This window comes from Zophobas morio, unplaced genomic scaffold, assembly GCF_036711695.1.
Source record: "Zophobas morio isolate AGI-343-1 ecotype UQ-CSIRO unplaced genomic scaffold, CSIRO_AGI_Zmor_V1 ptg000004l, whole genome shotgun sequence".
NCBI classification, from domain to species: domain Eukaryota; kingdom Metazoa; phylum Arthropoda; class Insecta; order Coleoptera; family Tenebrionidae; genus Zophobas; species Zophobas morio.
This window is the reverse complement of record NW_026972109.1, coordinates 10,853,473-10,878,491: the sequence shown is the minus strand read 5'-3', so window position 1 is coordinate 10,878,491 and position 25,019 is coordinate 10,853,473. Positions and strand designations below refer to the sequence as shown.

Genomic DNA, 25,019 nt, shown 5'->3' with positions numbered 1-25,019 from the left:
AATCTCATACAGAATATATTTTACTGTCACTCACAGAAGAAAATTAACAACAAGCAGTTTCAGCATAAAATTCCCCTTGTTTTTGAATATTCCGGAATTAACGTAATAAAAATCGAAGTGTGGTTACAACATGACCACACTACGGACATCAAATAAAGAAATTACTTTATTAATCAGAGCAACAGTCCAAGGAAGTATGGTAATGAAGTCACTTTTTGCGGTTGTCCAGTTTTGCAAGATTTCCGTTTCCGTTGGTATGTCCGTTGTCTGTCGGCAACATGAATAACCGCCAATGACCGCATGAGTTACCTAATTTCTCCAAAAACGTTACGACTCTAACTGTAAATATTAAAATGAACATAATTTAGTCAAAAAAAAGTCTAAAAATATTAATTCTTCGTGATACGCACGCGACATTAGTTGTGGTTTACAGATGGTGCTGCAAAAACTCCACAGATTTAAGATATCAACCACAACTTTGAAAGAAATATATTTATGAACATGCAAACGTTCACGTTTAATGCACTTATGTGTCCTTGGTGTGTTACAGACAAAGGAATGTCCATTCTAAAAGACGACAAAATATGCGGTCTAATTAAAAGCGTTTTAGATTTTTGTGTGGTAATTATATTTTTTACAAATTGTTTACGAATTGTTCAAGCAAATTTATGCAAAACGTGTAAGTGCATGCATATTTAAACCCGTGCGACCAAACCAAAGCGATTTTTCAATACTTGTAAGACAGAATGTTAAATATGCGATACTTAATTTTGTAAGATCAAGGTAACTTCACTATTTTATGAAACTGCAGAAACCGGTGATACAAATGGATTACATTCCGAAACGATTTCATCATAGGTCTGTATAAATCATTGTTTATTATCTTTATTGACTGCAGTTTTTAAACACGCTGTTTCAGACGGTTAAACTTTAATGAAAAATATTCATTGTATTAGAATCTTGGCCAGACGAGTACGTGGCCGACAGAAAGTGTCGAGATTTTTTGTGTTAGCTTATCAAAAATTTTATGAGTCGTAAACGTCGTCATAACCGCGAGGGGACTCTCAAGTCACGCAAAACGACCTGAAAATTTAATAAAGCAATGAAAAGCAATCTAAAATAATAAAAAACCAAAAATCTATTAAAAGCTCGTTCAATTATAATGTATTAGAATTACAAATTGAAAATCAATCTTTTTTTTCAGTTGTCAATTGCCATACAATTTTGAGTTTTGCACGACCGTGAGCGTGAGTCAGTCCGTTTCTGATCGCGAATGATTAAAAGCAAAAAGTGGACAGCAATTAACTTTACGATTCAGTTGGTTTATATAATGACTAATAAAATTACAACCTATAACCGTTAATAAAATTATCTTTTTAGAAGATCTCTCATAAAAGAAAAGTAAATATGCACACACAATTAAAAATAAACTAAACTCGGAAACGTGCAAAGTAAAGCTCTTTAGCAAGACCTGAAATGAGAAACTGTTATTAGGAACATTACATTGTCTCGGCGGAATTCCTTCGGAAGATAAAATTTAGGACGCAAGAAAATTCATATTTTCCGTGTCTGCAAGTGGCTTTTTGCTTGTAATAAATTAAGCCACTCATGACAATTCCCCACAAGCTAGATTCACATGAATGAACATTACGCAGAATATATACACAGAATGTTAGCTAAACCCATTCACATTCCGCTGCAAGCTAATACATGTGTTGCCACCACGGCACATTCCTTCAACGTATTATTAATTGCATAATGCAACGTAGTTTTTTGGTAACGCCTCTTACTATCTCTCGATTATATTGCGGCGTATTCGCTAATTAAAAAAGGAAATTTTTATCGTAAAGTGAAATTGGCTTTTTGTTGTAGTGGAAGCATCGTATCTACTAATCTTTCTAACAAATGTAATTGAAGAAGAATTTTTATTTATTTGATAGACGTATTTGCTTACTTTCTCTTATGTAATGGAGATAGGAAAGAGATAATAGCGCTTGGAATTAAATTCTGTGAGAACAGAACCCCGATATAGGTTGTAACAGACGGAACTCGAAACTACCTAGAAATTCTTATTAATTACGAAACAGTATCTAGCTTCCTGGAGACGAGATATGTCCTAGTACGTCAAATGTTTTTTTTACCTCCTGGATGTAAGCTAAAGAAAAAAGTGGTTTCCTGTTTCCGTCTGTCTGTCTGTCTGTCATCTGAAACTACTGGACTAATCGTAGTCAAATTTTGTGTGTTAACCCTAAACATCAAAATTTTTGGGAAAAAAAATCAAAATTGTGTAACAAAATTTCCCCTTTGAAATATGCAAGATATTATGACTCTATACTTGTGATTTATCAATGTACTCATAGTATTTTTTTTTACATTTTCATGGTGACTAAAAAAATTAATCAATAAGGCCATTTATTTTAATAATTAAATAAAAAACGACTGACCCCATTTTCCCAAAAATTTGGGAATATAGTAATGTTATTATTACTATTACACTGCGTCTTCGACCAATTTTTTGATATGATAATTTTTCGTTTTTTCTTTTTCTTCGATTTAACAATTTTTTTTATATCATAATTTTTCGTTTTTTAACTTTCATTTTTTCATTTTCTTTAATTTCCCGATTTAATTCTTCAATTTTTCGATATTTTAGTTTCTCAGTTTTTTAAATTCGTGGATTTTTGTTTGTCATTTTCCCGATTTTTTAATTTCCATTTTCTCGATTTTATATCACAGTTTTTTTCATTTTTTCAGTGTTTCTTCTGATTTTATAATCTTTTGTTCATACAGTTTTTCATTTTCAAATTTTGATTTTTCAATCATTTGTAATTTTTGGATTTGAAATCGGATTTCTGTAATTTTCAATATTTCGATTTTTCAACTTTTCGTTTCTTCAGTATTTCAATTTCTGGATTTCCAGTTTTTAGATTTTTCAATATTTTCATTTTATACTTTTTCGTTTTTTCAATTATACAGTTTTGCAATTTCTCCATCTGTTTTATTCAAAAAGTTGAAAAATCGAAAAATGGCAAATCAAAGAAATGAAGAAACGAAAAATTAGTACATTGAAAAACTAAAAATCGAGATTCTGTCCGATCTTTTCCGATTATTTCAGATTCATCCGGATTCTTCCATATATTCTCGAATTCTCTCGTACTCTCCAGGATTCTTCCGGATTCTCTCTTATCCTCTCAGAATTTGGTCGTTCTTTTGTATTCTTTCGAATTCTCTTATATTCTTTGGAATTCTTTTGCGATTCTTTTCGTATTCTTTCGGAGTCGTTCGGATCTCGGATCTTGGGTTTCCCTCGTATTTTTTTAGATTTTGTAGCATATTTTTTCCGATTCTGTTGAATTCTTTTGAATCATTTTCTGATTATTTCTGATTCACTCAGATTCTTCCGGATTTTGTCAGATTTTCTCGGATTCTTAAGAATTCTTCCGGATTCTCTCATATTATCTTGCATTCTTCCGGATTTTCTTATTATCTTTGGGATCCTGTTGAATTCTTAAGAATTATTTCTGAATTCTCTCTGATTCACTCGGATTCTGTCAGATTTTCTTGGATATTTTGGTACTCACCCCGATTCTTTCAAATGCTCTCGGATTCTCTTGTATTTCTCCCAGATTCTTAAGAATTCTTCCGGATTCTCTCCGATTCCCTCGGCATTTGATCGGAATGTATTTTCTTATTCTTTCGAAATTTTTCGGATCTCGGATTTTTTCGAATTCTTTCATATTCTTTAGGATTTGTTGTTTATTATTTCGGATTCTTTCGGATCCTGTTGGATTTTCTCGCATTTCTTGGATTCTTTCAGAATTATCCGGATTGTTCTATATTCTCTCATATTCTTTTGTATTGTTTGGGATTTTCTTGTGTTCTTTGGGATTCTTTTCAGATTCTCTCGAATCTTGGATTTTTTGGAATTCGGGAAATTGGAAAGAAAAAAATACGAATCGACTCAAAAAATCCGAAAATTCAAAAATTCTAAAATGTAATGTACAAGTTTTCAATTTTATAATTGTTAGGTTTTCCGATTTTTCAATTATCGAATCGAATTTTCGTTTTTCGTCAACCTTGTAAATTCAAAAAGCTGTCATAATGAAACCTGGAAAAATTGAAATATTAATATCGAAAGATTAAAAATCGAATAAATGAAAGTTTTAGAATCCAAAAATTGAAAAATGGAAAAATTCAAAAATCGAAAATTGAAAAAATATAAAAAACATAAAAAATAAAAAACGGAAACGAAAAAGTGCAAATAGAAAAATTGAAGAAAAGAAGATTTGAAAAATCGAAAAATTGTAAAATTAAAAATTGAAAACTCCAAGAGAGAAAGTAAAACAAAAGAAACAAAAAAATAAAAATTGAAAAAATATTGAAATGAAAAATGAAAAAATTTAAATGAAAAAAACACAGAATTATAAAATCGGGACACTGAAAATTCGAAAAATTGAAAAATAAATAAAATAAAAACCGAAACGAAAAACCTAAAAATTGAAAAATTGAAGTTTTTGGGTTTTCCAATTTTTCGATTATCGAATCGAATTATCATTTTTCGTTAAACTTGTAAAGTCAAAACACTGTCACAAGTAAACGTCGAAAAATTGAAAAATGACTATCGAAAAATTAAAAATCGAATAAATAAAAGTTCTAGAATCCAAAAATTGAAAAATGGAAAAATTCTAAAATCGTAAAATTCAACAAAAATTGAAAAAATATAAAAAATAAAAAACGGAAACGAAAAAGTGCATATAGAAAAATTGAAGAAAAGAAGATTTGAAAAATCGAAAAATTGTAAAATTAAAAAAACACAAGAATTATAAAATCGGGACACTAAAAAACCTAAAAATTGAAAAACTGAATCTAAAAGTTTTCAGTTTTCCATTTTTTGGGTTTTCCAATTTTTCGATTATCGAAACGAATTATCATTTTTCGTCAAACTTGTAAAGTCAAAACACTCTCACAAATAAAGATCGAAAAATTGAAAAGTTAATATCGAAAAATTAAAAATCGAATAAATGAAAGTTTTAGAATCTAAAAATTGAAAAATGGAAAAATTCTAAAATTGCAAAATTCAAAAACCGAAAAATTGAAAAAATAAATAAAATAAAAAACGGAAACGAAAATGTGCAAATAGAAAAATTGAAGAAATGAAAATTTGAAAAATCGAAAAGTTGTAAAATTAAAAATTGAAAACTTGTAAAATTGCAAATCCAAAAACTGAAAAAGCGAGAAAGTAAAAGTAACAAACAAAAAAATGAAAAAATTAAAAATTAAAGAAATGAAAAATCAAAAAAATTTAAATGGAAAAAACAGAATCATAAAATCGGGACACTAAGAAACCGAAAAATGGAAAAAATAAATAAAGTAAAAGCCGAAACGAAAAATCTAAAAAATGAAAAATTGAATCTAAAAGTTTTCAGTTTTTCGATTTTTGGGTGTTTCAATTTTTCGATCATCGATTCGAATAATCATTTTTCGTCAAACTTGAAAAGTCAAAACACTGTCACAAATAAACATCGAAAAATTAATGTCGAAAAATTAAAAATCGTATACATAAAAGTTTTAGAATCCAAAAATCGAAAAATGGAAAAATTCTAAAATTATAAAATTCAAAAACCGAAAAATTGAATAAGTAAAGAAAATAAAAACGTAAACAAAAAAGTGCATATAGAAAATTTGAAAAATCGAAAAATTGTAAAATTAAAAACTGAAAACTCGTAAAAATGCAAATCAAAAAACTGAAAAATTTAAAAATGAAAACGCCAAGCAAGAAAGTAAAAGTAAAGAAATAAAAAAATGAAACATTGAAAAATTAAAGAAATGAAAAATCGAAAAAATTTAAATTGAAAAAACACAGACTTATAAAATCGGGACATGAAAATCAGAGAAACTGAAAAAATTAGGATATAAAAACCAAAAATTGGCGACGCGAAAGACTGAACAATTTTAAAATGAAAACTCGAAGAATTACATATCGTAAAAGTGCAGAAACAAAAAAATGAAAAATTAAAAAATTATAAATCGAAAAAGTGAAAAAATGAAAAATTGAAAAAATTAAAACTGAAAAAACAAAGATTTATAAAACCGGGACATTGAAAATCTTGAAAATATAAAAAAAATTGAAACATTCAAGAATTGGAGAATCGAAAAATTGAAAAATTTTAAAATGAAAATTCGAAAAATTGCATATCGTAAAAGTGCAGAAACAAAAAAATTAAAAATTAAAAAACTGCAAATGGGAAAAGTGAAGAAAAGAAAAATTGAGAAAACAAAAAATTATAAAATCGGAGCAGTGAACCATCGAAAAATCATAAAAATAAAGAAAATAAGAAACCGAGGCGAAAAATTACAAATCGAAAATTTGAAGAAATGAAAATTAAAGTATCGAAAAATTATTATTATAAAATCACAGAATTGAAAGACTGAAAAATTTTTAAAATAAATTAAATAAAAAACCGAAACGAAAAATCTAAAAATTGAAACAATCAGAGGTCGGAGAATTGAAAAACTGATACATTAAAACGGAAAGCTATAAGAATTATGAAATTGAAGACACTTTTTTTTGTGTCAGAAAAACTGAAAAATCACAAATTTAAAAATTGAAGAAATGGATAATTGAAAAAAATTGAAAGTGAAAAAAAAATTATAGTCAGAACATTGAAAAATCGAAAAATTGTAAAAATAAAGAAAATAAAAAAGCGAAACCAAAAATTCCAAATCGAAAATTTCAAGAAATTTCAAATTAAATAACCGAAAAATTGAAAAATTAGAAATTGAAAACTCCAGAAATTTTAAAGCGAAAAATTGCAAAATCCAATTGGAAAAACAAGAAACATGAAAGACTGAAAAATCACAAATCGAAAAATTGAAAAACAAAAAATTATAAAATCGAAACATTGGACAATCGGATAATTGAAAAAATAAAGAAAATAAATAACTGAAACGAAAAATTGCAAATCGAAAAATTGAAAGATTCAAAAGTCGCAAAATCGAAAACACAAAATTTGAAACTTGAAAAATTGTAAATCGAAAATCTAAAGAAACAAAAAAATAGAGTTAGGGAAGTTCTATCGGAATAACCTTCAATCAACTTTTTATTGAGGATGCAATGTGTGGAATGCCCGTAGGCCTGAGGTTTTCACACCCTAGACAGAAAAACACACGATACCGCCTGAGGTGCACATGAAATTTTTACTCACGAAACCAATAAATTCGCCCGAAATATTTTTTCGCTCACTGAATGTGGTTTCCAACCGTATAATTTTATTTGACCTTGTTAAATCTGCACCCTACTTCGACAATTTCGAAGAGCCCCTTTTACCCAATTCTGGTATTTAAACTAGCCACTGTTAGTTTAAAAACGTAAGTAGTATTCAATCCAATTTTCGTTCTATTCGACAAAAGGCAGCCTAAAACTACTTCAGAGCCGACTCAGGCCTTATTCGAGAGAAAATTAACTACCCAGAAACCCGTAATGTCGGCTCTGTTTTATTAATTTTAAGTTGTAAGGTTTGACTTTTCGATCTCCACCTGCCAGCCGTCCGGAAAAAGCTCCATCAACCCGGACCCTCATTTCTAAAATTCAAAAAACGCAATTATCCCGTTCCGACTAAGAAATTCCCTCCTCCAAATTAAAGTCTCACGCTTTCAGTTTTTCCGGCTCGGCTCAAAACGGCCGTCCTCTCCCAAAAAAGCTGTTTCATTCAGATACGATCGGAAATTTTAATTGCATGCCAACGATTAAATCGCCATTTAATAATATTGTAGCCTTGCTGGATGCCGATCGCAAGATCCTGTAATTTAATTGCCGTATTAATTCTCTATTCTCACAGCTTCATAAAAGCCGTTCCCCACCGATTAACGAACCGAATAACAGAATTTTGCAAGACGAAAACTTTTTCATTCGTCATTAAGATCCGACGCCGCATTGCATCGAAATATTTCAGCGTCTGAGTGGACGATTAATTTCTGTCGGTTTTTGCAACGGCACAAGAAGAGCCGACTTTCGAAATATTTAACAATAAACGTAATTGATGTTGTGAGGCGAAGAATGCGAAAAAATCCGGGGGATCGGATTCAATTAAAAGAGGTGCCGCAGCGTTTGCAGAAAGGTATCTGCAAGGTCGGAGGTAATTATTATATTTAATTCGATAGATTTTTTGGTGCGAGAGTAATTATGGAAGCACTTAGAGCGGCCTTGTTGCTTTTGGGAATGAGTGGGTAATGTTTGCCGATTTGTGGTTGCGTGCGGAAGGTGTAATTAAGTTTTGGTTTAGTCGGAGAATATGGGATGTGCGAAAAAATGCATCATCGCATGATTCAGACACGGTTTGAACTATACAACTATTATTTAACGTCGAGAGGCGTTGATCTGTTAATTGCTTTAATACACAATAAATCGTTTTCTGCCTATCTGACGTTTCAACGATCTTTATTACTCTAGCAAATTAAGATTTCACGTTGTTATAAGCCAGGAATCTCTACTCCAGTAAGATCGACTAACAATTTTTTCGCGAAATCTTATATAACCTACTAATACAAATATAACAACCAAGTATTTTTGAAAAAATAAGCCTATCCGCCCATTGCACCTGGACAACATTGTTGTGACGTCATTTGCGTACTTGACACATTTTACAATCGTTTATATTCCATTCAGTACTTCAATACATCCCACACAATCTTCCCACCAGTGTGTCTGAAAAATTTTAAAAACTAAAAACCCTGTAGGAGGAAGTACTTGTTTGCAGAAATTTAGTCCATAATTATGCTAAAAAAATTATTATAAAATGAACTTTTTTAAAACTTCAAAAAAAATAGTCAACGACTTTGTAAAAACTCGTACGGAATTAGTAATTTCTATGAGCTCGACTGTGTTTTCCGGAGATGATTGTTGTAATTTTCTGGTTTTTAAATTTAATACATGACTAGATTTCAGGTTTTTTGCTTCATGACGCTAGTCTCACGGTTTGGTAAAAATATCTGCTATAATTTACATAGATTTGTATTTTTTTTTGGAAATTTTATTTTCATGTAATCATGTTTTATTGCCTTTAATTAAATCTTCATGATCTGTGTAATGTTTGGTATTACATACTCCTATTTATATTGGTTTATAATTGAATAGTAAATCTTGGGACAATAAAAATAAAGATAAAACGAGAGATTATTTAGAATAATTGTATGTTGCTGGAATAATTGTCCAGTAAATTGAAAATATGGTCGTTTTCACTTAGACATCCAATTCTAGTTTCATATATACCTTGACAAACTGGTGTTCCAGATCATTTTGAATTAATGGTCCCTTAAGACAGAGACCAAATGGAACTAATAAATATGTTCTAGAAAATTACATTTTTTAACTATTCAAGAATTCGTGTAGTTTCGTATATCTTTTATATTCAAAAAATTTATAGACAGTTTGGAAATGTTTATAAAAATCAGATTAAGTGTGTTTTTAAACTTGGTTAGAAATTCTGGGATACGCACAACGGTGAGCTGATTAAAAAACCCTGTTGATGATCTCAGATCAAGATTTTCGAAATATTAGATTTCAAAATCAAAATTTTAATATATTCTAGAACTGGACATATTTCATTTTGGTGATTCGATTAGAATTTTGAAAAAATGGTGCCAAAAAGAACTTCAGCAAGTCGAAATGGTGGTTCCAGATCAAGGTTTTTGAAATTCCGGTTTCATTACAAAAATTTTTAAATATCATACAAAAATGGCCACATTTCATTTTGGTCATTCTGGAAAAATGACTTCTGCAAGTTGAAATTAACACACAAGTTTTTTGGTAAATTTTCAAAATGCTTGAAAAAAGTCAAACATTTTGTAAAGGGGGTCTAAAAACTCAGCTTAAATTCGCTAAAAATATACACAAAATATTCTGAGATATAAACATCGAGGAGGTGATTCGAAATGTAGCTTGTTGATGGTCTTATTCTAAGATTTTTGACAATTTAGGTTTCAAAATCAAATTTTTCAAATAATATAATTTTGTTTGTTTTGGGAAACTGGTTGGAATTTTCGAAGAAATACTAGCGAAACTGACTTCTGCAAGACGAAAACAACGAAAAATTTCTTTAATTAATTTTCTAAAATCCTCAAAAACAGGTCAAAAATGTCATGATTGAGCTTTTTAAAAAATTATCTAAACATATTCGATTTCAATATAAGATTTTTTTAATATCATGAAAAATAGAAGAAATGTAGTAGAAAATAACTTTTAAATGAAAAAGCCTTTGGGGTAATGTTTCGAAAGGGCTTGGAAAAAGGTCAACAATTTCGTGGGTGCGGACGGGGGGGCGAGGGGGTAAAATTTGAGTTCAAGTCACCTAAAAGGTCACAGACATTTCTGAGATGTTCGGAAAAACAGCCACGATTTTCGAAATCGAATTTAAAATATCTCAAAAATGTCCATATTTCATTTTGGTTATTTTGGATTAAGTGGTTGCAATTTTCAAAGAAAAGTTGCCAAAAATAACTTCTGCAAATCGAAATCAACAAAAAATTCTCTTTAGGTTATTTTCGAAGGTGTCTGGAGAATTCAAAAATTTCATGACCGAGCTTTTGATAAAGTTGCCTAAAAATCCACAAAAAATTCTGGGATGTAAATATCGACAAACTGATTCGAAAAACGTAGATTGTTAATGGTTCCAAATCAAAGTATTCGGCTTCAAATTAAATTTTTTTAAATACATATTCCAAAAACAGCCAAAATTTAATTTTTGGAATTTTGGAAATATAGTTGAAATTTTCTAAGAAATGTAGTCGAAAATAGCTTCTGAAAGCCGAAGCTGCAAATAATCTCTTAAGTAGATAAATTCCGACAGTGCTCGAAAACAGGTTAAAAATGTCGACGTTGGAGGGGGAGGGGAGGGGGGAATAAATTGAGCTTAAGTTGCCTGAAAATTCACACAAAATTCTGACATATAGCCAACGGCGGCCTGATTCGAACAATTTGTTGATAGTCTCAAATTAAGATTTTCGAAATACTATGTTTCAAAATCGAATTTTTAAAATATCCCAAAACTGATCATTTCACTTTGGTAGTTCTGGAACAATAGTTGGAATTTTCAAAAAATGTTGCCCAAAATAACTTCTGCAAGCCGAAATCAATAAAAAATTTGTTTGTGGAATTTTAGGTTTCAAAATCAAATTTTTAAAATATAAAAAATAGTAATAATTTGTTTTGATCATTCTAGAAAAATGTTTGAAATTTACGAAGAAATGTGGTCCAAAACAACCTCTGCAAGTCGAAATTAACAAAAAAGTTAATCAGTAATTTTTCAAAATGCTCGAAAAAGATCAAACATTTTGTAAGGAGGGCTAAAAACTTTCGAAATTTTCGGTTTCGAAATCAAATTTTTGAAACATCTCCCAAATGCCCATATTAAATTTTGCTGATTTTGGAAAAATGGTTAGCAGAAAACAACGAAAAACTTCGGGTAATTTTCGAAAACTAAAAAACAAGACAAAAATTTCATGATTCCAAAAAGTTCTCTAAAATTATTCGGTTTCAATATAGGATTTTTAAAATTGCCATATTTTATTTTGCTGATTCTGGAAAAACGGTTACAATTTTCGAAGAAAAGAAAATAACTTTCAGGGAATTTTGGGAAAGGGCTCGGAAAGCTCAAAAATTTCATGGGGGGTGAAAATGGAATATAAGTTACATAAAAAGTCCATAAACATTTCTGAAATATTCGAAAAACAACCTGCTGATAGTCCCAGACCAAAATTTTCGAAATTTTAGGTTTCAAAATCGAATTTTTAAACTATCCCAAAAGTGCCCATATTTCATTTTGGTGATTTTGGATAAGTGGCTGAAATTTTTAAAAAAAGGTTGCGGAAAATGACTTCTGCAAGTCGAAATCAATAACAATTTTTTTGTGTAATTTTCGAAATTGCTCTAAAAAGGTAAAATTTTCATGTTTGAGCTTTTGAGGAAGTTAGCTAAAAGTCTGCAAAAAATTCTGGGATGATAGACATCGACGAGCTGATTCGAAAAACAGATGGTCGCAGATCACGATTTTTGAAATTTTGATTTCAATATAAAATGTTCAAAATATAAAATTTTCCAAGAAATGTGGTCCAAATTCCGAAATATATAACTTCTGCAAATCGAAATTAACCAAATAGTTTTTAGATAATTTTTCAAAATGCTCGACAAAAGTCGAAAATTTCCTAGGACTAAAAACTGAACTTAAATTCCCCAAAAATACACAAAATATTCCGAGATATAACCATCCATTGGTTTTAAAGCCAAATTTTTAAAATATCCCCCACCCAAATGACCATATTTCATTTTGGTGATTCTGAAAAAAATTGTTAAAATTTTCGAAAAAATGTAGTTGAAAATAACTTCTACAAGTCAAAATTAGAAAAGTTTTTTGGGTAATTTTTCGAAAGGGCTAGGAAAAAAATCAAAAATTTTATTGGTGAAGGGTAAACATTGAACTTAAGTTACCTAAAAGTCCACAAGCATTTCTGGGATATTCGAAAAACAGCTTGCTGATGGCCCTAGACCAAGATTTTCGAAATTCAAGGTTTCAAAATCGAATTTTTAAAATATCCCAAAAATGACCATATTTGATTTTAATGATTTTGGATAAGTGGTTGGAATTTTCAAAGAAAGATTGCGGAAATGACTTCTGTAAGTCGAAATCACCAAAAAATCTCTTTCGGTAATTTTCGTAGGTGCTCGGAAAGTAGTAAAAAATTTCAAAATTGAGCTTTTGACAAAGTTACCTAAAAATCTCCAAACAATTCTGGGAGGCAGACATTGACGAGCTGATTCCAAAAACCGACTTTTAATGGTCGCACATCTAGATTTTAGAAATTTTTGGTTTCAAAATCAGATTTTTAAAAGATCCCAAAAGTGCGCATTTTTCATTTTGGCACCTTTGGAAAAATGGTTGAAATTTTTCAAGAAATATGGCCGTAAACAGCGCTTGCAAATCAAATAATTTTTGGAAATAGTTGAAAAAATGTAAAACATTTTATGTTTGTTCTTTTGACAAAGTTGGCTAAAAAACCACAAAAATTTTGGGATTATAGAGATCGACGAGTTGATTCGAAAAACTTATGGTGTCAGATCAAGATTTTTGGAAATTTCGGTTTCATTATAAAATTTTTATCATTAAAAATGGTCATAGTGCATTTCCGTGATTCTGGAAAAATGGTGGGAATTTTCGAAGAAATGTGGTCCAAAACAACCTCTGCACGTCGAAATTAGCAAAAAAGTTTATAGGTAATTTATCAAATTTTTCGAAAAAGGTCAAAAATTTCATAAGGGAGCTTAAATTTCCTAAAACTACACCTCCTATTTCGAGACATAAACATAGAGGAAATGATTCGAAATACAGCTTGTTGGCGGTCACATCCCAAGATTTTCGAAATTTTCGGTTTCAAAATCAAATTTTTAAAAAATCCCCAAAATAATCCTATTTATTTTGGTGATTTTGGAAAAATGGTTGGAATTTTTGAAGAAATATTGCAGAAAATGACTTCTGCAAGTCGAAAACAACTAAAAACCTCTTCGAAAATGCTCAAAAGCAGGTTAAAAATTTCTGTTTGATTATACCTAACATTTTTAAAGTATCATAAATTTTTATGATGATGATCATTTGATTATGTTTCATTTTGGTGATACTGGAAAAATGGTTGGAAATTTCGAAGAAATGTAAGGCGAAAATAATTTCTACAAGTCAAAATTAAAAAAAAAAATTCGAGTAATTTTGCTGAAAGGTTCGGAAAAGGGTTAAATATTCCGTGGGTGGGGGTAAACATTGAGCTTAAGTCAATTTTCGATGAGGTTTCAAAGTCTAATTTTTAAAATATTCCAAAAATGCCCATATTTGATTTTGGTGATTTTGGATAAATATTGAAAGTGCTCGAAAAAATGTAAAAATTTCCAGACTGAATTTTGACAAAGTTGTCTAAAAATCCCCAACAATTCTGGGAAATAGACATCGACGAGATGATTCGAAAAACAGTCTCTTGATGGTCCCAGAGCTAGATTTTCTAAATTTTCGGTTTCAAAACCGGAATTTTGAAAAATCCCAAAAATGGTCATTTGTTGATAGTCCCAGATCAAGATTTTCCACATTTTCGACTTCAAAATCAAAATTTTAAAATACGTATCACAGAAATGGCAATATTTCATTTTCGTGATTTTGCAAAAAAGGTCGAAAAGTTCATGATTGAGCTTTTGACAAAGTTGCTTAAAAATCCACAAAAAGTCTGGGATAAAAATATCAATGACCTGACTTGAAAAGCACGTCTGTTAATGGTTCCAAACTCAGATTTTGGAAAAATTCTCTTTCAAATCAGAGGATTCGAAAAACATAGCCTATAGATGGTCTCAGACCAAGATTTTTTCATTTTGTTAATTTTTGAAAATCTTAATAAATATTGTGGTATAAATACAATAAATTTTTTCATATACAAAAAAATATGAGTCCTTTATTAAACCACAAATAAAAGAACATGTGACATAATTTTAAGTTAGATTTACCTCAGAAAATTTTGTGATGACGTCACCAAGTTTTGGGGAATTATCATTTGATGAGTTCTAATTAGCGATTTACCATAGTCATGATAACCCTAAAATGTATGCATTTTAAAGCAAAAAAAAAAAGTAAAATTGATTTTTTTCCGAAAATTTAGATGCATCTGGTGGACTTGTAAATTACAGATACAAAGACACCTTAAATCGGATTGACTTAGCAAAATTGTGCGATGACCTCATCAAATTATTCGGTTGCGATCATTGGACAAATTGTGGTTTAGGTCTTTGTAGAGCATTATTAGCTTCTTTAAAACTTGAAAGCAAGCGTATTGTGACAATTAATAATTTGCATAAAAACATACTATAAAATTAGTGGCAGTATAAATCCGTCACAGAAAAATCTGACCTCTTTAGTAGTAAGCAGTTAAAACGACTATATATGGTATTACCAACACTAGCTTTAATGATTCATAAAACAAACCTATTTTTGAATAATAAATAATACCATAACACGCACCATCCGCCGGAAATTCTGCACCTAATCAGGTGACTAATCATAACATTTATTATTTATTAGTTAATTATTTCTCAATACATTATCCAACGACATCTCGAACTAATTATTCCTTGTCCTCGTTCCCCTATGACATAATCATAAAAATAATCCTTTTATCACTGTTACAACATTCCTCCCATTACAATCCCATATGAATTTTAATTCAAAACATCCATTTACATAACCATTTCTGTTGACTTTCGTTGATATCATTGTTGTTAAAATCGATTAGAACAATTTCGCAACGAAGAGAAACCCCGCATTCACTCACACAAAGCATTCAATTAATTCATAATTTCCACCTTCCACACTACCCATCCATCACCTTGAACGCCACCTAGACCCAGCACGAACAATTCCCCAAGTACGCCTCGGCGTATCGGTGTCACCAAACACGATTATAAGGATGAGCAGCACACCCATTGTGGTACGCAGCTCATCCTTGACGCCAAGTGTGTACACAAGCAGATTGTGATGCAACTTACATTGTTGACGAGCAGTCCGCAGTAATCGCTGCTCCCCTGCTGGGCCATCAGATTGATGTCCAGACCGACAGATTTAGCACCGTCTCCGTGGACCATGCAGCCCGGCGTTCGGTAGTCCCTGGCGTGGACGGCGCCGTAGAAGCTGTTGTTGAATGCTACGCGGATGTTCATGTTCCCGGCTTTGCACGTGGCGGAGACCTGGGGGATGAAGTCGCTGTCGACGAGCTGACCCCATACCTGGAAAAATTGAGAAACGTGATTTTTGGTGTGGCGTCATGGGTTTGATTTTTAGTAATGAGGTTGCAAAATTGCATTTGAAATCGGGTAGAAGAAACCCGTAGGTGCAAGGCCAAAGTTTTTGGTTGAGGAATGTGAAATTGTCTATTAGGAGCGGATGTGGTTGGTGTCAGGCACGAGGAGGTCGGGGCTGATTTTATATAGTAAATATGGGTTTGTGATAGGCTAAGTATAAGTAAATATCCTGAAATGGTTTCAGGTATGCACTAGATGCACTCACCTTGATGTGATTGTCACTTTACAAGAATCCAGAAAACGCTATATAAATCAAGGTGACTTAAGGACAGTGATGTTAAGACTGATTAACATTCTGCTCTTAAATGCAGTGAATCTAGCGTTAACATCAATTATTTACTTCGTGAAGTGTGTAAATACCGGGTAGAATAACATTAATTTAAGCTTGATACAATAAAATCTTGGATTTTAATTTCTCAAATAAATGGCAAAATTACTAAAACTAACAATTTATTTAATACTATTTAGCTTCTGTCCGCCAATTCGCTGACAAAAATTTTGAGGTCAATGTTACTCTGCCGTCATGGCCTACCCCGTAGGGAAACCGGTACATTTTTGCGAGGAAATATGGATTTTGCAATTATGGGGCGGGGCCTAATGTTTTAAGTTTCATGTTGTGAAAAGAAGTCTACACATATTAAAACAAAAAGGCAAAATGTAAGCCCGCCCACCCGCCCTATCTCAATTGTGATGATTTTTTTAATTCGCCGTGAACCAAGGAGGCGGAGCTTTACTCCAAAATACATATTTCTTACATTAAGCAAAAAAAGGCAAAATATAAATTTAATTTTTTCTAGAGAAATAATCGCGATTTTGCAATTTAATTGGGGCTTATTTTTTGCCTTTTTTCTTGACTTACGTAGCCGTCTTTTCAGAACAAAAAAATTAAAACATGTTTGATGTGGTAAATTATTGTAGACAAATATGGATCTTGCAATTAAGCCCCGCCCCTCTATCTGACAACAAATGAAAAATTCATCACAATTGAGAATTAAGATCGGGGCGGGTATGGGTGGGGCCTAATCTTTGGCTTTATTTTTTTTCTTAATATACATAGTATTCTTTGAACAACACAATACTCAAAAACATGTTCTTAATTTCTCGTAGACAAATAAGGGTTTTGCAGTTAGGCTCTGCCTTCTTGGCTCACGACGAATAAAAAAAATCATCACAATTGAGATAGGGCGGGTGGGCGGGGCTACATTTTGTTTGTTTTTCTTAACATGTGTAGACTTGTTTGGTATATTACAAAAAATCCGTAAATGTTTGTAGTAATCAACTTAAATCCTGCATTTTTCTTCTACAACCACTTTAAATACCGTAAAAGTTGAACATCAAAGTTATGTACTATCAACGGCCATTTGGCAGCGGTGTTTATAAACGACAATTTTCAGCTCTAAAAGCAACGTCAAACAAGAAGGCAAAATGTAAGCCCGCCCACCCACCCTGTCTCAATTGTGATGAATTTTTTCATTAGCCGTGAACCAAGGAGGCGGAGCTTAACTGCGAAATATTTCTTTTTTTTTTTTCAAGAAATCAAAGGCGGAGTTTTTCAGCAGTGGAAGGATTCATAAAAAAATTTGCTAAAGGTTTTTTTTTTTAATCTGTGTTACAATATTTTGTGGAAAGATAAATAAAGGTACGCGTTTTCTCGTGGTATCAATTGAATCAAATTTTAAAATACAGAAAGTTTATAAAAAATTCCAAAACTTTTACCATTTTCAATTTTCGATTGTTTAGATTTTTTAGAGAGAACATAATTTATTTCTTTGTATCTTATTCTATTTTTCGTTCCTATTCTTCGATGTGCCTCTTAAAATAGTAAAAAATTGCAGTAACAAAAAACAGAACCAGATACAGTAATAACATATAGGATATTCTATTTGAAAAAATTAATATATGGATATTTGAAAATTGTAGTAATCAAAATTTTTTATGAACCCTCTGTATACAACAATACCATTTCATTTATATCACAACAAAGCGCGCACCTTTATTTATCTCTCCACAAAATTTTGTATCAAGGATTTTAAAAATAACTCTACTGCGATTTTTTTTGTGAGTCCTTCCACTGCTAAAATCCAAGAAAATTGGAATAACGTGGCAACGTCGCATCAGAATTTCAAAAACAAACTGTGGTAGTGAAGCCTAAGAAGAGTAAATCAAAATGTCTAACAATATATAGGACGTTGCATTAAAAAACTAAGTTGTGTTTTGCGCCTTAAAACCAGAACACTCTGTATAGGTAAAAATAATTTTAGAGCAACTTTGCTTTCGGTTTCGAATAGTCAATGGGATATTCAGAAACGCGCAGTTAGTGACTCATCCTGTACATATGGTAAGCCTAGTTTATCTGACACCTGAAATTTAATGGCGCTAAACACATCTATGTCTACAGGGGGAGTCACTAAAAAAGTCAAAAAAATTGTACGGTTCTTTGATGACTATACTCTAGAAATTTTTTTCACTATACAGAGCGTTCTGTTTTTAATGCGTAACTTAGTTTTTTTTTTTAATTAAGCACTCTATCTAACTTTACATATTTTAATTGAGCTCTTCTTATGATTTACAGTCACAGTTTACTCTTGAAATTCCGATGCGACATTGCCACGTTTTTCCAATTTTCTCGAAATTTTTTGGTAGTATAAGGGTCCAAAAAACGCTATAGGGTTATTTTCAAAGTTTGTCTTACAATATTTTGTAGAAGGATAAATAAAGGAACGCGTTTTGTTGTGGTATCAACAAAACCAGATTTTAATATATAGAGGGTTTATAAAAATTAACGTTACAATTTTCAAATATTGATTTTTCTGTTGTTACAAATGGAACACCTTGTATTTTAATACTGTATCTTATGCTATTTTTGTCCTCAAGCATCGACTTTAAATATAGAAAATACTCAGCAAACAAGAAAGAGCACAAAAATAGAATAAGATGCAGCAATAAAATACAGGGTGTTCTATTTGAAAAAACTGGAATATCAATATTTAAAAAGTATAATAATTAAAATATTTTTATAAAAACTCTAGGATATCAAAGTTTAATCTCATTTATTCCACAATAAAACGACTATCTTTCTTTAATTTTATCTTTCCAAAAATGTAACAGATTTTTTAGATAACCCTACTGTAATTTTTTTGTAAGCCCTTCCATTACTAAAAAAATTCAAGAAAATTGGAATAATTATTACAACGGCGCAACATAATTTCAAAATCTGTGGTTGTAAAGCCTAAGAAGAAGTCAATTAAAATATGTAAAGATATATAGACTAATTTGTCCATAGTTAAAAATATTTTACTTTTTTTCTTTTTCTAATAATTATTAATGAGATATCGAAGAATGCGTGTTTAGTACATATAAAAGTGTAAACTGACTGACTAACTAACTAAATATCATTTGTGAAACAAACTATTTTAGAGAAGTATACTAAGTATTTTTTTAAGTAAATGCGACTTCCATACAATATTTCATCCCCTGTTTTATCTCCTTAAGGGTGCAATTTCCAAATACACGAGAACAGGTACATAGTGTTAATTTCCAACTATAAGCCTACATATTCAAATTTTCATCCCCTATTTGATCCTTTCAAGGGTGGAATTTCCAACCAGAAGCCTAAATGTTAAATTTCAAGGTTTTACTTTGAAAATGTAGGACGGAACGAAAATGAAAAATTTCATCCCTTATTTTATCATCTTAGGGGAGGAATTTCGAAAAATCCGGCCTTATTCCTTGTCTACATCATGAAAAGCTGGGCGTTGACGAGTCAGTCATTGAGTGAGTCAGGACCAGGAAGTTTCTTTTTATTTTTATACGGAGTGTTCAAAAAAGGTGCACCAACTCTATGACACGTTGTTCGGGACCATTTATGAAGCACCGAAAAAATAATTTAAAAAATCCTTTCGTCCAATTGTAGAAGATATAACCCTTCAAAAAAAAATTGTTTTTCAAAATTTCACCATTTTTAATTTGCTACGTTGTGTTGGTATTTGAAATCGATTGGACTTCCATTATTCAAAATAATTTTCGAGTTATCTTCTTTTCATCAATAGATTTCTTCGTTATATCACTTACAAAAACCTTAAAAAATGTTTAGAATAAATTTGACAATAGTGGCTAACTTTTCACGTTTTCTGATCTATTTATCCATTTCGATATTTTGTTTCTGTAAACGTCAAATTGATGCAAAGAATTTTTTAATGTTTTTTCCGGAACTTAGACTTGTGAATTTAATAATGTATCGTTGAATTGTGCGCTATTTTTTGAACACCCTGTATATTGATTTCACCAACAATTTTTCGCGGCTCTCAACTAATTTCACGATGTACGATGTAACACGAATCTATGCATTGAAGAAAATTAGAAACTCAAATACTGAAACAGCGAAAACCAATAAGTGATTTTTTTTATTCGGTCGACTAAAGCGGTAAAGAATGAACCACTACTCAAATAATGTCAAACAAGTCTGAAGATTTATTATCTCATGAAATAAAAGCGATTTATCAGGCCACTGAACTTGTTCGTCAGGTCATGGTGTGAATATTTTCGGATGTGCAGTCATGGTTTTAGCCAGGGAATCTCCAATATTTATTCATGGACCCTTTGGAGCTTAGTTCTGTGTTGCATTAGTCCTTTCTTGTCCTAGTTGACCTCGATAAAATGCGCCTACTACATGTTATGTGACAACACACCTGGTGCCAACTCAAGAAGAATTACAAGTGAGTTTATACAGTCCCTCGCTAACAAAATATCCTCTCCTGACGTCAAAGAAATGGAAATGAAGAAAACCGCCTGACGTGTGGATGTTGACTCTCCATTTAGGAAACGCTTTCGGTTTCAAGAACATAACAAACAAAAGAAAACTGTTCATTTCAACACGCCGACCTTCTCGTTTCGTTGTGTCAACCCACACAGTTTTCGTCACAAATTTATGTTAATCACATCCGTACAGGTATTTGACATTGGTCACTCTATTTACATCTTTTTTGCCTACAAGTGCGCGCACGTGACCACTATAAATTACCGCAAACTGCGCCCATAAGCACCAAGGTCCTCTAGCAACATTCTATTGTGTTTTTGCAATTCTCTTTCCGAAGAATTATCTCCAAGAGTAAAATAGAAAGTTCATTAGGTAAATGCGGGTCTTTGGACTGGATAAGGCAACTTTTCGAACACCCACAAGCACAGAACCAGTCGTTGTGTAATTTTTTATCCTTCGGATTTATGGCTTGTCCGGGATCGAAAAATCGCCGGTCGATGGTCGATCAAAAATTCGCGCGATTTTTATTTGAACTTTGAATTTTCAACTTGACCGGCGGAGTCGGGCTTGATGGAATTTTATGCAAATATTTATATAAGCATTTACACACCTAGCGCTTCAGGGCCGAGTTAGTTGGATATAAAGGCATAAATCAAGGTTTTCGCTGGCGTCGAGGAAAATGCACGCTTGGGGCTAGTTGATCTATTTTTTCTTATTTCCTAGGTTGAGATAGCTATCAGAGCGGCTTGCCTCACTATAATGAAATTAATTCATGTACGTTGAGTTTAATAGAGATTTATTTCACTTGGAAACGATCGCAGAAGATTAGTAAATAATCGTTTCCGTTTATGCAAATTAATAGCTTTTTTTTTGAAAAATACTTGGGACTTGTTATTCGAACAATTTATTTCTGATCTAATGGTGTTTCGTAATAGTTGGAGCTGTTGTTATGTAAAGGAGGAATTCTTGCACAAAAGATATACATAAATTTGAGGTTATATGGTGTTGCCCAAAATACCAAATGGATTTTGGCTAAAATAATCCGATAAAGCAAGATTTTATTAAGTATTCCGGTTTTTGGAATAAAAATGACAAAACTAGTTTGTGTCGCATAAATTGTTTAATAAAAATGTGAAAGAATCTCAGGGGGTCCTAGTATCATTTCTATTTGGATCATCTTTTTTTCCTTTAAGGATGTGAAACAATCTCAGGGGCCCCGACTGTCTTTTTTTTTTCAAGGATGTGAAACAATCTCAGGGGCACCGACTGTCTTTTTTGTTTTCAACGATGTGAAACAATCTCGGGGGTCTTGACTGTCTTTTTTTCAAGGATGTGATACAATCTCAGAGGCCTCGACTGTCCTTTTTTCTTCAAAGATGTGAAACAATCTCGAGGGCCTTGACTGTCTTTTTTTTTTAAGGATGTGATACAATCTCAGGGGCCCAGACAGTCTTTTCGTCTTTTTAAGGATGTGAAACAATTTCGGGGGCCTCGACTGTCCTTTTTTCTTCAAAGATGTGAAACAATCTCAGGGGCCCCGACTGTCTTTTCTTCTTTAAGGATGTTAAACCATCTCAGGGGCCCCGACTGTCTTTTTTCTTCAAGGATGTGAAACAATCTCAGGGGCACCGACTGTCTTTTTTGTTTTCAACGATGTGAAACAATCTCGGGGGTCTTGACTGTCTTTTTTTCAAGGATGTGATACAATCTCAGAGGCCTCGACTGTCCTTTTTTCTTCAAAGATGTGAAACAATCTCGGGGCCTTGACTGTCTTTTTTTTTTAAGGATGTGATACAATCTCAGGGGCCCAGACAGTCTTTTCGTCTTTTTAAGGATGTGAAACAATTTCGGGGGCCTCGACTGTCCTTTTTTCTTCAAAGATGTGAAACAATCTCAGGGGCCCCGACTGTCTTTTCTTCTTTAAGGATGTTAAACCATCTCAGGGGCCCCGACTGTCTTTTTTCTTCAAGGATGTGAAACAATCTCAGGGGCACCGACTGTCTTTTTTGTTTTCAACGATGTGAAACAATCTCGGGGGTCTTGACTGTCTTTTTTTTCAAGGATGTAATACAATCTCAGGGGCCCAGACTGTCTTCTCCTCTTTAAGGATGTGAAACAATTTCGGGGGTCTCGACTGTTCTTTTTTCTTCCAAGACGTGAAACAATCTCAGGGGCCTCGACTGTCTTTTCTTCTTTAAGGATGTTAAACAATCTCAGGGGTGCTGACTGTCTTTTTTTTCTTTAAGGATGTGAAGTAACACTCTCAGGATCCCCTTGTGCTTTTTTTCTTTAAGGATGCGAAACAATCTTCGGGGCCTCTTGTGTTTTTTCTTTTTCAAGGATGTGAAACAATCTCAGGGGCCCCGACTGTCTTTTCTTCTTTAAGGATGTGAAACAATCTCAGAGGCCTCGACTGTCCTTTTTTCTTCAAAGATGTGAAACAATCTCGGAGGCCCTTGCTGCCTTTTCTGCTTTAAGGATGTGAAACGATTTCAGGGGCCCCGACTGTCTTTTTTCTTCAAGGTTGTGAAACAATCTTAGGGGCCCCACTGTCTTTTTTTTCAAAGATGTGAAACAATCTCAGGGACCCCTACTGTTTTTTCTGCTTTAATGATGTGAAACAATCTCAGGTTCCCCGACTGTCTTTTTTGTTTTCAAGGATGTGAAACAATCTCGGGGACCTTGACTGTCTTTTTTTTTCAAGGATGTAAAACAATCTCAGAGGCCCCTACTGTCTTTTTTTCTGCTTTAAGGATGTGAAACAATCTCAGGGGCCTCGACTGTCTTTTTTCTTTAAAATGTGAAACGATCTCGAGGACCCCGACTGTTTTTTTTTTCTTCAAGGATGTGAAACAATCTCAGGGGCCTCGACTGTCTTTTTTCTTTAAAATGTGAAACGATCTCGAGGACCCCGACTGTTTTTTTTTCTTCAAGGATGTGAAACAATCTCAGGAGCCCCGACTGTTTTTTTTTCTTTAAGGGGTGAAACACTCTGAAGGGCTCGGACTGTCTTTTTTTCTTTAAGGAGTGAAATAAACTCAAGGGCCCTGACTATCTTTTTTTCTTTAAGGATGTAAAGTAACAATCCCGGAGGTCTCTTGTGCTTTTTTTTTTCTTTAAGGAAGGTCCCTTGTGTTTTTGACTTTCTGTCCATAGGAATTATATTTTGTTTAGAGCGAAAATAAAATCCCAAAATGAATATTCATGTAATCGTGATAACATCGTTAATATCATCTACGACTTTAGAACTTGTTTAAAGCAACCGAAACAAATGAACAAAATTATTTCCAGAACACGAATGCAGTAATCTACGTACTAAAAATAGTGAGGTAAGTGTATTCAAAAAAAGTAAACAAACCATGTTTGAAACAAATAGGTCACATTGGTAACAACATAATTGTTTAGAATTGTTTATACTTCGTAGTGACGGAAGTAATTATGTTAAATTCATTTTAAAATTTTATCGCGATAAGCAGTTTTGTAATGCGAACTGAGTCGTGACAATTTCGTTATCGTTGTTTCCTTGGTTCCACGATACGTCACGAACAGTGAACTATTTTGCTGGGTTTTCTACGTAAAGAATATAAAAAGTGAAAATCACATTAGAATAATTTAATCATGTAGTAAAAGATCGATCTGAAAAACACTCGTTTTTCAAAAAAAAAAAAAAACCTGTAGGGTATCGTTAAAGGTTTGAAATTGTATGAAGAAAAACTCTGTAAAGGCATCAATAAATAAGTGTGTAAGCAACAGGTGAATTATTATCTTTCAGTTAAATTTTTAATTCAACAGGAAATATTTATAGGGAGAATAATTCATTCAAGCAATTTAACGAGAAGGTCGGAAAAGTATGCGTAAGCATAAAAGTCAAATCACACAATTGCTATTCAAAGCTCAAAACCAACACACAGTAAAATGGCGAATGACGTCGAAGAACAATTAATTAAAATAGAGGTTGCAACCAGTTCATTAGCAGTTGATTTATAGCACTTTAATTTAAAGCCACAATTAAAATTTTAAAACATTTTTTTTCATTTGGTTCGTCCATGTTTTTCTGTTCTAATTTTATAATGATGTCATGACGTTAAGAAACAATCACTTCCAATAGATTAAAAATCGCACAGAGCTTAATAATAGTGAAAGTGAATGTACCCTCAACAGGTTAAAAAACGTTTTTACTTAATTAAAAATTAAAAAAAGGCAACATTATGCAATCTACACTGCATAAAGAGCAAGAGCTCACCTGAACACTAAAGACGAAATTTTATAAATACATAGCCACTCATTTATTGAATGTTAAGATTTATTACAACACGACAATTTACGTTATTGGTGCGTGATTTAGTGACAAAAAATAACTTCAGCTATTAAAACAAATAACAACAA

The 25,019-nt window shown here is 32.0% G+C and overlaps 1 protein-coding gene across 2 annotated transcripts in view; it reads right to left on the bottom strand.

The window, feature by feature from the left end:
* Positions 1-25,019, bottom strand: part of LOC135141289 (uncharacterized) — a 70,153-nt gene that overhangs the window by 21,088 nt on the left and 24,046 nt on the right. For both annotated transcript variants that reach the window (XM_064072274.1, XM_064072265.1), the window contains exon 2: positions 15,566-15,802. In XM_064072274.1, coding sequence (XP_063928344.1) covers positions 15,566-15,802 — 237 coding nt within the window. The remainder of the gene's footprint in view (positions 1-15,565; positions 15,803-25,019) is intronic.